Here is an 11,760-nt window from a genome sequence, read left to right on the forward strand (position 1 = left end):
CAAACATATATTAATATGTGATCCTTTGTGATTGGCTTCTTCTACTTTGCACAATGTGTTCAATGTTCATCCATGTACTGTAGCAGCATATATACTTTTGATTGACAAATAATATTCCATTTATGGAAACCACATTTTGCCTGTTATGAATAACACTATGAACATTCACGTATAAGTTTTTGTGTGGATAGAGATTTTCATTTCCCTTGGAACTTCAAATATAACTCCAAATATTATGTATATGTAGAATTGCTGGATCACAGATCTTATTCTTAAGCACTACATATTTCAGCTGGTGTTAATTATTATTATTAAATCCTCTGCTATTATTAAATAATTATGTTATCAGTAACACCAATATTTGTTTATATCTATTAAGAATCTCTGTTGCAAAGCCCTTTACTTGTATTAATACAGATCCTTACCTTAACCCTTTAAGACAGGAATCGTCATCCCTGTTGAATGGATGAGAGAGGCTCCGGGAGGTTAAGGCAGCTAGTCTACACTCAAACAGCTAACACAAGTAGATCGGGGATCACAATTCACATTGGCCTGTTTCCTGTGCCCTCTGTACCCAATGCGATGTTCTGGGCCATACCCTGCCCCAAAGCTTTCGAAACATGCATACACCCTTCCTTTCTGGCTTTTTCTGGAAGTGAGGCTGGCCTGCCATCCCAAGGGTAAGAGCCGTACACTCAGTGCCCATGCTGTCTTCCAGCTGGGGCTGAAGGCCAGGGGAGGGGCTGCCCTGGGAGCTGGAAATAAAGTGGAGGGAGGGTTGGGCTGAGCAGGGCAGGATTGGAAAGTTAAAAGTCTGTGAGCTGGAGGTAAGGAGTTTTATATTCTGGGTTTTTTTGTTTGGGTTTGGGTTTGGTTTTGGCTCCTGGAGTACAGGTGAAGTGGGGCTTGGCAGTTTTGTGATTGGGGGTGAGGAGTGAGGCTGGAGCAAGCTGAAGGAGAAAGTGCTAAGTCGGGGCAGAGGGCTTTCACAGTCAGGCTGGCCTGGGGAGGCCCCCACATTGTCAAAAGGAAAGACTAGGGAGGGGCCTGTGCTCCATATACTCCTTGAGCCCCTTGCTCTGCACCAGGCCTGGTCTGTGGTCTGCGCTGGGGTGGGAACAGGAGAGCATTTCAGGGTGAGGCACCCAGGGAGAGGTTGGAGGGAGTGTGGCAGAAGCGGACACCGAGGCCCACCTGGCTGGGAAGAAGGAAGTGCAGGATGGAGGGGAAATTCTGTGAGCGATCACAGAATGCAGTGAAACTCAGGCTTTAAGGCTGCAAAGCTTTAGCTCTGGGCTGGAGGGAGGCACTGCTGGTGGAGGAACTGGCTGCAGGAAGGCCTGGATCAGGCAGGCTCAGGAGAGAAGGGCTGGCAGGACAGCCCAGGGCTGTCGGCTAGAGCTGTGCTGCCCAGGATGGCTGCCAGCAGCTCGCAGCCCTGGTGGTTGTGTACATCTAAATCAGTTAACGTTCAATAAGATTAAAATCCAGCTTTTCAGTCATACTAGGCACACTTCAAGTGCTCAATAGCCATGTTAGGGTAGCAGCTCCAGTATTAGAACAGATATAGAACCCACCATAGTAGAAAGTCCCTTTGGCCAGTGGGAAGCCTCAGGAGGGGTTTGGATTGCTCAAGGAGCCACTGGAAAGAGCAGGCTTAGTCTGCGGGGTGCCTGACCTGGGAGGTCTCCGGACGACAGGTGAGGGAAGGTCCCCAGCACTAAGGTGGTGTGACTAACTTCCTGCCAGCGTAAAGTGGACTCTGTCCCCAAGGACGGAAACTAACTGAGCAGGGCCTCTTCACTTCGACTTGGGCTCCCCGATCAGTGTGATGGGAACCAGGGGTCAGGGAAACATGGAGTGAGTGGTGCCGGGGAGGGAGGCATGGCTGCTGAAGGGGGCTGAGCCTGGGCACTGAGGGGGTCTCCAACTTGGTCACAGTGGTCTACTGGGGTTGGACAGGAGAAGGGCTGGGGGAGGTGTGTTTGAGCTGCGAGGGGAAACCAGAGTGGAGGCCTGATGGATGGAGGTGGGGGTTGCACTGTTTCGAAAAACAAGAGAGGACTTTACTGGCATCCATTGTTTAAGACTCCCAACTTCCACTGCAGAGGGAGTGGGGTTCAATCCCTAATCAGGGAACTAAGATCCCCCATGCCCAGTGAGGTGGCCAAAATAACGTTAAAAAAAAAAAAGATAGAGAGAAGCCTCTCATCCCCTGCAATGGGCTATCTCTGCTTCCTTTCCAGGCCCAACACTATCCAGCTGACGAGGATGGAATACGCCATGAAGTCCCTCAGCCTTCTCTACCCTAAGTCCCTCTCCAGGTGAGGAGAGCCAAGTGGGGAAGGGAAGGAGAACTAACGTGCTCTGTAGGGCAGACCTTGATAGAGAAGTCACCTGGGCATCTTGTTCAAATGCAGACGCTGATTCAGGAGGTCTGGAGTGGGATCCTTCCACAAGTCCCCAGGAGATATTAAGGCTGCTGCCTCCTCCCAATCCTCATATCACACCCTGAGTAGAAACATGGAGACACTGCTTAAGGTTTTGATTCTTGATCTCACTTCAAGTTCACCACAACTTTGAGAAGCGGGGATTATTATGCCAGATTAATAGGCAGGGCAACTGAGGCACAGGGTGGGCACTCTCTTGGAGCAAATGTGTAGTGAAGCCAAGATTTGAACTTGGGTCTGCCTGACTCCAAAACCTAGGTTCCCTGCAGTCCTTTGGTTCTCCATTGTGTATCTGAGTTCAAAACTCTCTTATCCTGACCTCAGCTTTGCCGTTTCATCTCACATTACAGATGATAAGAAGGAGGCCGAGAGAGGAAAGTAGTAACTGGGCATAGGCTGGGCCACCTTCTGTCACTGGCTACTTGTCACGGTCTGAGACCCGGCAGCATCAATGTCACTCGGGAACTCATTACATATGTAACATCTCAGACCTCACCCAGACCTACTGAATCGGAGCCTGCATTTTTAACAAGATCCCCAGGGGACATATATGTCCACGAAAGTCTAAGATGCACTGATCCAGCAGGCTTTTAAGGAAGACTAGGCAGAGCAGACTGGGTGGATGATAGGGGAAGAGGAGCATGCTGAGCTGAGCCTAGAGAACTGGAGAGTGAGTTACCCTGTGGTGGAAGGGCTGGAAGGCAGCAGACAACTCATGCTGATGCTCCCAATGACTCCCAGGTACACGGCAGTGAGCACTTCGGTGGTGACCCAGCAGCAGCTGTCGGAGCCCAGTGCAGAGGCCTCCAGGGCCCGGCCCTGCAGAGTAACCACTGCTGACCGGAGTGTGAGGAAGGGCATCATGGCGCACAGTCTTGAAGACCTCCATGTCAAGGTAGGGGCGGGCCTGCCTCCGCACAGCTCACCATGGGGACCTTGGTTGAGAGTTGGCAGCTGAGAGCTGCCTCTGGCCTTGGTGTCATGAGGTAGGACTTCAGTAGGGATTGAGTTCATAAGAAAGACATGCTCTGAAAAATACCACTGGTCTATTGTTAGTATCAAATGGTAATGCACTGCCTTCCTCCTGTCACCAGACAGACAGACTCCAGACGGGCACCATCAGCCTATTGAAGTTGCCATCAGAAAGGAAATCTTGGCCTTCCCTGGTGGTCCAGTGGTTAAGACTGTGCTTGCAATGCAGGGGGCCTGGGTTCAATCCCTGGAGGGGGAAAGGTCCCACATGCCCCTTAGCATGGAGAAAAAACACGTTTTCAATTGAAAAAAAAAATGAAAACTATTGATCAATAAGGTTCCAGAGAGGAAACCAAGGACACATAATACTGATGGGTGGGAGTAACAGTGGGCAAGAATGACACCCTTCCCCATCTCCATGCTCCCCCTCCACTTGGTTGGGAGTAACTTATCCTAGTCATTCCTTCTTTTATTTTTATTTTATTTTTTAAAAATTTATTTATTTATTTATTTATTTTTTTCAGTGGGTTTTGTCATACATTGACATGAATCAGCAATAGATTTACACGTATTCCCCATCCCGATCCCCTCTCCCACCTCCCTCTCCACCCGATTCCTCTGGGTCTTCCCAGTGCACCAGGCCCGAGCACTTGTCTCATGCATCCCACCTGGGCTGGTGACCTGTTTCACCATAGATAATATACATGCTGTTCTTTCGCAACATCCCACCCTCACCTTCTCCCACAGAGTTCAAAAGTCTGTTCTGTACTTCTGTGTCTCTTTTTCTGTTTTGCATATAGGGTTGTCGTTACCATCTTTCTAAATTCCATATATATGTGTTAGTATGCTGTAATGTTCTTTATCTTTCTGGCTTACTTCACTCTGTATAATGGGCTCCAGTTTCATCCATCTCATTAGGACTGGTTCAAATGAATTCTTTTTAACGGCTGAGTAATATTCCATGGTGTATATGTACCACAGCTTCCTTATCCATTCATCTGCTGATGGGCATCTAGGTTGCTTCCATGTCCTGGCTATTATCATTCCTTCTTTTAAAAAAAATTATTTATTTATTACTTTTGGCTGCACTGGGTTTTTGTTGCTGCGAAGGCATTTGTCTAACTGAGGCAACAGGAGTTACTCACTAGCTGTGATGTGCAGGCTTCTCATTATGGTGGCTTCTCTTGTTGCAGAGCATGGGCTCCAGGGTGCTGGGGCTTCAGCAGTTGCTCAAGAGCTGAGGCTTGATAGTTGTGGTACATGGGCTTAGTTGCTCCACAGCATGTGGGATCTTCCCGGACCAGGGATCAAACTTGTGCCTCCTACACTGGCAGGCGGATTCTTTACCACCGAGCCACCAGGGAAGCCCCTAATCATTCCTTCTTATAAGGACACCTTTCCTTCTTAAAGTTTCATTAGGATTAGGGCCCACTCTAATGCCTCACTTTAATGTAATTACTTCTGTAAAGACTCTATCTCCAATTACAGTCACATTCTGAGGTTTTGGGATTAGGACTTCAGTATATGAATTTCACGGGGATACCATTTAGCCCATAATACATATGAATCAAGTGGATATAACTGAAGGTCCAGAAATAAATCCATGTATCTGTGGTCAATTGATTTTTGACAGAATGCCAAGGTTATTCAATGGAGAAAGGGTAGTCTTTTCAACAAATGGTGCAGAGTCAATGGGCTATGCAAATGCCAAAGATCAAGTTGGATCCCTCCCTCATATTATGCATAAAATTAATTCAAAGTGGATCAAACACCTAAATGCAGAGCTAAAACTATAAAATCCTTAGAAGAAAACATAGGAATAAGAGTACATAACCTTGGTTTCTTAGATATGGCACTAAACCTCGAAGCAACCAAAGGGAAAAAGTTGGACTTTATCAACATTAAGAACTTTTGTGTATCAAAGGACACTAACAAAAAATGAAAAGATAATCCACAGAATGGGTGAAAATATTTGCAAATCACATATCTGATAAGGGTCCAGTACCAAGAATATATAAAGAACTCTTAAAAGAGGATCTACTTGAAAATGGCAAAAAATCAGAATACATGTTTTTCCAAAGAAGATGTACAAATGGCTAATAACACATGAAAAGATGCAACATCCTTAGTCATTAGGAAAATGAAAATAAAAAACGTTTCATAACATTAGAATGGCTAAAATGAAGACAGATAATAACAAGTGTTGGTAAGGATGTGGAGAAGTTGCTAGTGGGAATATTAAATCATGCAACTGCTTTGAAAAACAGGTTGGTAGTTCTCTAAGAAGAGTAAACATAGAGTTATTACATGACCCAGAAACTCCAATCCTAGGTATACATCCAGGAAAATTGAGAAGATATGTCACACAAAAATGTGTACATGAAAGTGCAAAGCACCATTATTTATGATACTCAAAAAGTAGAAACAACCTATATGTTCATCAATTGAAGAATGGATTAAAAATGTAGCATATCTATTTAGTGGAATATTATTCAGCCATAAAAAAGTAAATATTCGTGCTGAAACACAGATTAACTTTGAAAACTTGCTAAGTGAAAGAAGCCATTTATATGAAATGTCCAGAACAGACAGATCCATAGAGACAGAAAGAAGAGGAGAGGTTGCCAAGGGTGAGGAAATGAGGAGTAACAGTTAATGGGTACTAGGTTTCTCTTTGAGTAAAAATGGGATTGAAAATGTTTTGAAATTAGATAGTGGTGATAGCTGCAAAACTTTGTGAATATAGTAAAAACCACTGGATTGTGTACTTTTCAAAGAGTGAGTTTTATGACATGTGAATTATATATCAATTAAAAGTTATATATGTGACTCCCATTATATTTTTATTGGACAGCACTATTCTAGAATATTAGCCATGAAGTCAGATAAGGAATACCATGACATAGGTTCTTTGGATGGTGACCCCACAGCAAGAACTCTGGGTTTCAGTCCCATCCTATAAAACCTGGCTCACTCATTCTGTCCCTGGCAGCAACCAGCTCTGTGGCTACATATGACGGCAAGAGCATCACTTACCTTATTCCCCAGGTCCGGGATACCCTGATGCTGGCAGACAAGCCTTTCTTTCTGGTGCTGGAGGAAGATGGCACAACTGTAGAGACAGAAGAGTATTTCCAATCCCTGGCAGACGACACCGTATTCATGGTCCTCCACAAGGGGCAGAAATGGCAGCCCCCATCAGAACAGGTGACATCCCATCTGTGTGGGAGAATATTGGGAGCTTAGGAGAAATCCTTGAGGGATGCCAACCACACGCTTGTCTTGATGCAGAGCACTAGGTACCAGCTCGCCCTCTCCCGCAAGCCTGCCAAGATCGATGTGGCCCGAGTGACCTTCGACCTATACAAGGTGAACCCACAGGACTTCATTGGCTGCCTGAACGTGAAGGCAACTCTCTATGGCACATACTCCCTCTCCTATGATCTGCACTGCTCCGGGGCCAAGCGCATCATGACGTGAGTGAATTGGGATTAGCTGGGGCTGGGGTGGGTACACAGCAATGGGAGCGGCCCTATCTTCTCCCATGCACCCTCAGCCTTCTGGGAGCCTGGGACTGGTGTTGATGCTGACAAACCATGACAGTTAGCATTTGTCTAGGACTTCATGGCTGCGCTCATGTTTTAGTTTATACTAGTGTATACCAAAGGGATTCATACACTCCTGCTGGTGGAATCTGGATACATTTAGCTTTCCTAATCCCTCCCACTATAACACCTAATTATTTTTCACCTCAAGTAGTAACTTTTCCTAGGTAATCCTCTAATCAACTTTTAAAAAGTGAACATGTGTCAAAAATTTTACTGAACCCAATTAAGGAGAGAACCAGCAAGAAGTTACAATCAGTTCAAAATCCCACCCATGTATAGATTCATCAAGAATGCTGAGCTAAATTTATAAATACAAACCTGGATTTTTCCATGGGTGTGGGAGGGATGAAATAACTGTCCTTCCATAGATCAGAATTAATCTGCAGTTTATAGGTAATCATCATTTATATGTCTAATAAATTAAAAAAAAATCTTTTTACTTTACTTTTGAAAGTCTAATCAAGTATTGAAGGAAGCATGGGAATATGTAATTAAAGTACAGTTATGGTGGTGGTTCCCAAATTCAGTTGCTCCAAGCGGTGCTCTAGAGAACTCTTACCCCATTAAGCAAATGTAGCCAACTGGTTCAAAACTACAAAGCTGGCCTCTTGCCAGTTAGTTCTGATGGATGCTGCTTCCCAGTTGCTTCATTTAGTGTTTACTGAGCACTCTCTATGTGCCTGACCCTATGCTGTGAGCTAGAGATGCAGGGATAAACAAGATGTCAGAGCAAGCTCCCAGAGGGCAAGAATTTTTGTAGCCTCCAGTTCCTTGGAGAATGCTGTGTCAGCTGGTAACACAGCAATAATTCAAATAATGGGAGAAGCAATGAAGTTACATATGAATTGTCATTCACAGTGGGCTTCTGAGAAATCCTCCTCTGGGTCTCCAGAGTTCTGCCAGAAGGTATGAGGCTAGAGCATAGCAGACCTTCTTGGCTTTCCGAGTTTATTCTCTGCATTTCCAGTCTGCAATGAGGGACCTGAGGCTGCGGGGTTCTGCCTGCCACAGATGACACTCAGCGGCAGGCTCAGGCCTGGTTCTGTGGCAAGACGTTCCATTTTCCTCCTGCCCCATATCATGTCCCCTCTTGGTCTGGGCTTGCTGCCAATAGTCTGCAGGTTGCAAAATCTAGAGCAAGAAGTTTCAGTCTTTAAGCTCTGTCCATCTAGGGGAAGTGGGACTCTGACCTAAACATAGTAAGGCATACTGGTACCGAAAAACAATAATGATAGCAAGCTGGAATCCCTGGAATGATTTAAGGGTGTCAGTAAGTGTTTTTTCTTTAATGGTGGTAAAATAGACATACCATCAAGTTTACCATTTTAACCACTTTTTTTTTTAAGTATAAAATTCAGTGACATTAAGTACATTCATAATAGTGTGCAATGGTCACTTGTACATACATTCCCAGAACTTTTCATCATCCCAAACTATAGCTCTGTACCCATTAAATACTCACTATGTCCGCCCTGCCCAGCCATACTTACCTCTGTTCTCCTGGCTCTGTTAGTTTTCTTATTCTAGGTAACTCATGTAAGTGGGATCATACAATACTTGCCCTTTGGTGTCTGGCTTATTTCACTTAGCATCATGTTTTCAAAGTTCATCCATATTGTAGCATGTGTCAGAATTTCATTCCTATCTATGTCCAGATGGCTAGTTTGAAGCCTCAGATCTCTAATCTGGGAAATGGGTATTCTTCTCGGGTACAGCCTTTACATTTCTGAAGGATTTTCCTGTACAGATGTTCATGGTTCAAACTGTCTTTCTGTCCCCCTCCACCTCAATCATAAGTTTCATTTATTGAATGAAGGTTAACAGAAGACAAATTTTAATATCAGCCAGGAAGAATTCATTTTCCTTTTGTTTTCTTCTCCCTGCTAGGACTAGACACCCGTGGTGACCCTCTTTCAAACAGATCTGGATAAGAATTTGGTTAAAGTAGTCAAGCATTCAACCACCTAGTCTTGACCCGACATCTCCCCTGTTCTTCTACACATCAGGCCCTGTATTAAACGATTTATATTATTTCAACCTCCTTAACCCTGTGTGGGATCAAAGTGGTGTGACACAGATGAGGGGGCTGCAGCCCAGAGCTATAGCAGTTTGCCAAGCTAGTCACAGCCAGTGAGGCTGGGTGAGAACTCAAGCCTGTCTGACTGGAGTTCTGCTGTCTTTGCACCGCAGCGCCAGGCAGGGAGATCTTCACATCCAGCACTCTGAAAACTACCTAGATTACAAATGTCTTGGTAACACTTCTGTCTAGAACAGAGGTGGTGAATGGGCAGGGTTATGTGACGTAGATCCATCTGGCTGATCCAAAGTTATCAACAATATTAGAAAGATTAAAGGAGTTTGAATTTTGCAGGAGAATACGCAGACATCTCACTTAGGCAGACCCTGTCCCATCTGCTGAAGGAAGGCAACATCTGTTCTCTTTGCACCTCACTCTGCAGTTTATGAAACAGAGCCTGGGGGAGCAGGCATTTAGAGGAGGCAGGAAGGGGTTTTCTTGGTGTTCTGACCTTAACACCTTTGCATTCCACCCAGGGAAGCTCTCCGCTGGGCCCTCTTCGGCATGCGGGCCACAGGCCACATGCTGCTCGGCACCTCCTGTTACCTGCAGCAGCTCCTGGATGCCACAGAGCGGGGACAGCCCCCCAAGGGCAAAGCCACATCCCTCATCCCAACCAGTCTGAAGATGCTGCAGTGAAAGCCCAGCCAAGGACCAGACTGGGGACCCCATGCTCAGCTGGTAGCACTCACAAGCCTGGCAGCTTAGAGAGCTTCTTACCTTCCCACATCTCCCTCAGCTCTACGGGACCATGAATGAGGAAGTGGGGGGAAGGGCCTGAAACTTGGGCTGGGCCAGCCAAAGGAGAACGGAGGGCTCTTCGCCTGGCCTGGCTCCAGGCCCCAGGTAGCTTAGCGGACTAAGGCTCGTCACTAGCAGGCAATGGCAGGGAGGCTGCCCCTCAGCAAGCTGTCTTCACGTGCTCCTTTCATTACACTGCCTGCCTCCTGGTCTCTCATCTCAAATGCTCCTGAGTCAACCCACTTGTGTGGGTTAGAGAGGTCACAATAAACTATATATGCTGATATATTTTCTGTGCTTCTGTTCTTTGCAAGGTGAGAGTAGGGTTCTATCTGGAAAGGTCTAAGGGAAGACAGAACTCTGTTGTCAAACCATTCTCCATAATGTGGGGTTATAGGAAATAGCACTTTTTCCACAAAAAAACAAAAACAAAATTGCAGTTAATTCTGAAACTAGTACTAGACTTAAGTAAACTGTGTAACCAAGATGGTAAGTGACAGTTTCCAAGTAAATTTGCCTACCAGAAGGGCTTTGATTTGGAACAACAAAAGACCTAGAATTGCCAAAGCAATAAAAGAATAAAGCTGGAGGCATAACCCTACCAGACTTCAGACAATGCTACAAAGCTACAGTAATCAAAACAGCACAGCATAGGCACAAAAACAGACATAGGGATCAATGGAACAGAATAAAAAGCCCAGAAATAAACCTGCACACCTACAGTCAATTAATCTTTAGCAAAGGAAGTAAGAATATACAATGGAGAAAAGACACTGTCTTCATTAAGTGGTGCTAGGAAAACTAGACAGCTCCATGTAAAAGAACAAAATTAGAGCATTCTCTAATACTATACCCAAAAGTCAACTCAAAATGGATTAAAGACCTAAATGTAAGACTAGACATTATAAAACTTCTAGAGGAGAACATAGGCAGAACACTCCTTGACATAAAACACAGCAATATTTTCTTTGGATCCATCTCCTAGAGTAATGGAAATAAAAGCAAAAATAAACAAATGGGACCTAATTAAACTCAAAAGCTTTTGCACAGCAAAGGAAACAATAAACAAAATGAAAAGACAACCTCTGGAATGGGAGAAAATATTTGCAAACAATGAGGCCAACAAGGGCTTAATCTCCAAAATATACAAACAGTTCATACAGCTTGACAGAAAAAAAAATCAAAAATTGAGACGATCTAAACAAATATTTCTCCAAAGAAGACATACATATGGCGAATAGGCACATGAAAAGATGCTCAACATTGCTAACTATTAGAGAAATGCAAATCAAAACTACAATGAGGTATCACCTCACACCAGTCAGAATAGCCATCATCAAAAAGCTTACAAATATAAATGCTGGAGAGAGTATGGAGAAAAGGGAACCCTTCTATACTATTGGTGGGAATTTAAATTGTGCAGCCATTATGGAGGACAGTAGGGAGGTTTCCTTACCAAGGGCTTCCCTGATAGCTCACTTGGTAAAGAATCCGCCTACAATGCAGGAGACCCTGGTTTGATTCCTGGGTCAGGAAGATCCTCTGGAGAAGGGATAGGCTACCCACTCCAGTATTCTTGGGCTTCCCTTGTGGCTCAGCTGATAAAGAATCTGCCTTCAATGCAGGAGTCCTGGGTTTGATCCCTGGATTGGGAAGATCCTCTGGAAAAGGCAAAGGCTACCCACTCCAATACTCTGACCAGGAGAATTCCATGGACTGTATAGTTCATGGGGTCATAAAGAGTTGGACATGACTGAGTGACTTTCACTTCACTTCACTTTAAAAAACTAAAAATAAAGTTACCATATCATCCAGCAATCCCACTTGGGCATACATCTGGAAAAGATAGAAAATTTGAAAAGATACACGTACCCCTATTTTCATAATAGCACTGTTTACAATAGCCAAGGGA

General features: G+C 44.7%; 1 protein-coding gene across 5 annotated transcripts; it reads left to right on the plus strand.

The window, feature by feature from the left end:
- Window positions 1-516: 516 nt before the first annotated feature.
- Window positions 517-10,128, plus strand: CIDEC (cell death inducing DFFA like effector c). 5 transcript variants are annotated; one of them, XM_061127977.1, is made up of 7 exons: window positions 1,783-1,860; window positions 2,247-2,324; window positions 2,421-2,541; window positions 3,192-3,345; window positions 6,471-6,629; window positions 6,714-6,898; window positions 9,584-10,128. In XM_061127977.1, exons 4-7 carry the CDS (start codon window positions 3,313-3,315, stop codon window positions 9,744-9,746), a joined length of 540 nt encoding a protein of 179 aa, XP_060983960.1. In that variant the 5' UTR covers window positions 1,783-1,860; window positions 2,247-2,324; window positions 2,421-2,541; window positions 3,192-3,312; the 3' UTR covers window positions 9,747-10,128. The 5 variants fall into 5 exon arrangements, with proteins under 5 accessions (XP_060983957.1, XP_060983956.1, XP_060983959.1 ...); XM_061127974.1 differs by lacking the exons at window positions 1,783-1,860; window positions 2,421-2,541; window positions 9,584-10,128 and adding exons at window positions 517-680; window positions 8,918-9,573; XM_061127973.1 differs by lacking the exons at window positions 1,783-1,860; window positions 2,421-2,541 and adding an exon at window positions 613-680.
- The last annotated feature ends 1,632 nt before the right edge of the window (window positions 10,129-11,760 follow it).

The sequence above is a fragment of the Dama dama genome, chromosome 24 (genome assembly GCF_033118175.1).
Source record: "Dama dama isolate Ldn47 chromosome 24, ASM3311817v1, whole genome shotgun sequence".
Taxonomy (NCBI): domain Eukaryota; kingdom Metazoa; phylum Chordata; class Mammalia; order Artiodactyla; family Cervidae; genus Dama; species Dama dama.

Coding starts and splice junctions, on each gene's coding strand:
- CIDEC (XM_061127975.1), top strand. CDS start 1,832: ATGGGAACCAGGGGTCAGGGAAACATGGA. Junction 2,325..3,191: donor TACCCTAAGTCCCTCTCCAG/GTGAGGAGAGCC, acceptor AATGACTCCCAG/GTACACGGCAGTGAGCACTT. Junction 6,630..6,713: donor GGCAGCCCCCATCAGAACAG/GTGACATCCCAT, acceptor GTCTTGATGCAG/AGCACTAGGTACCAGCTCGC.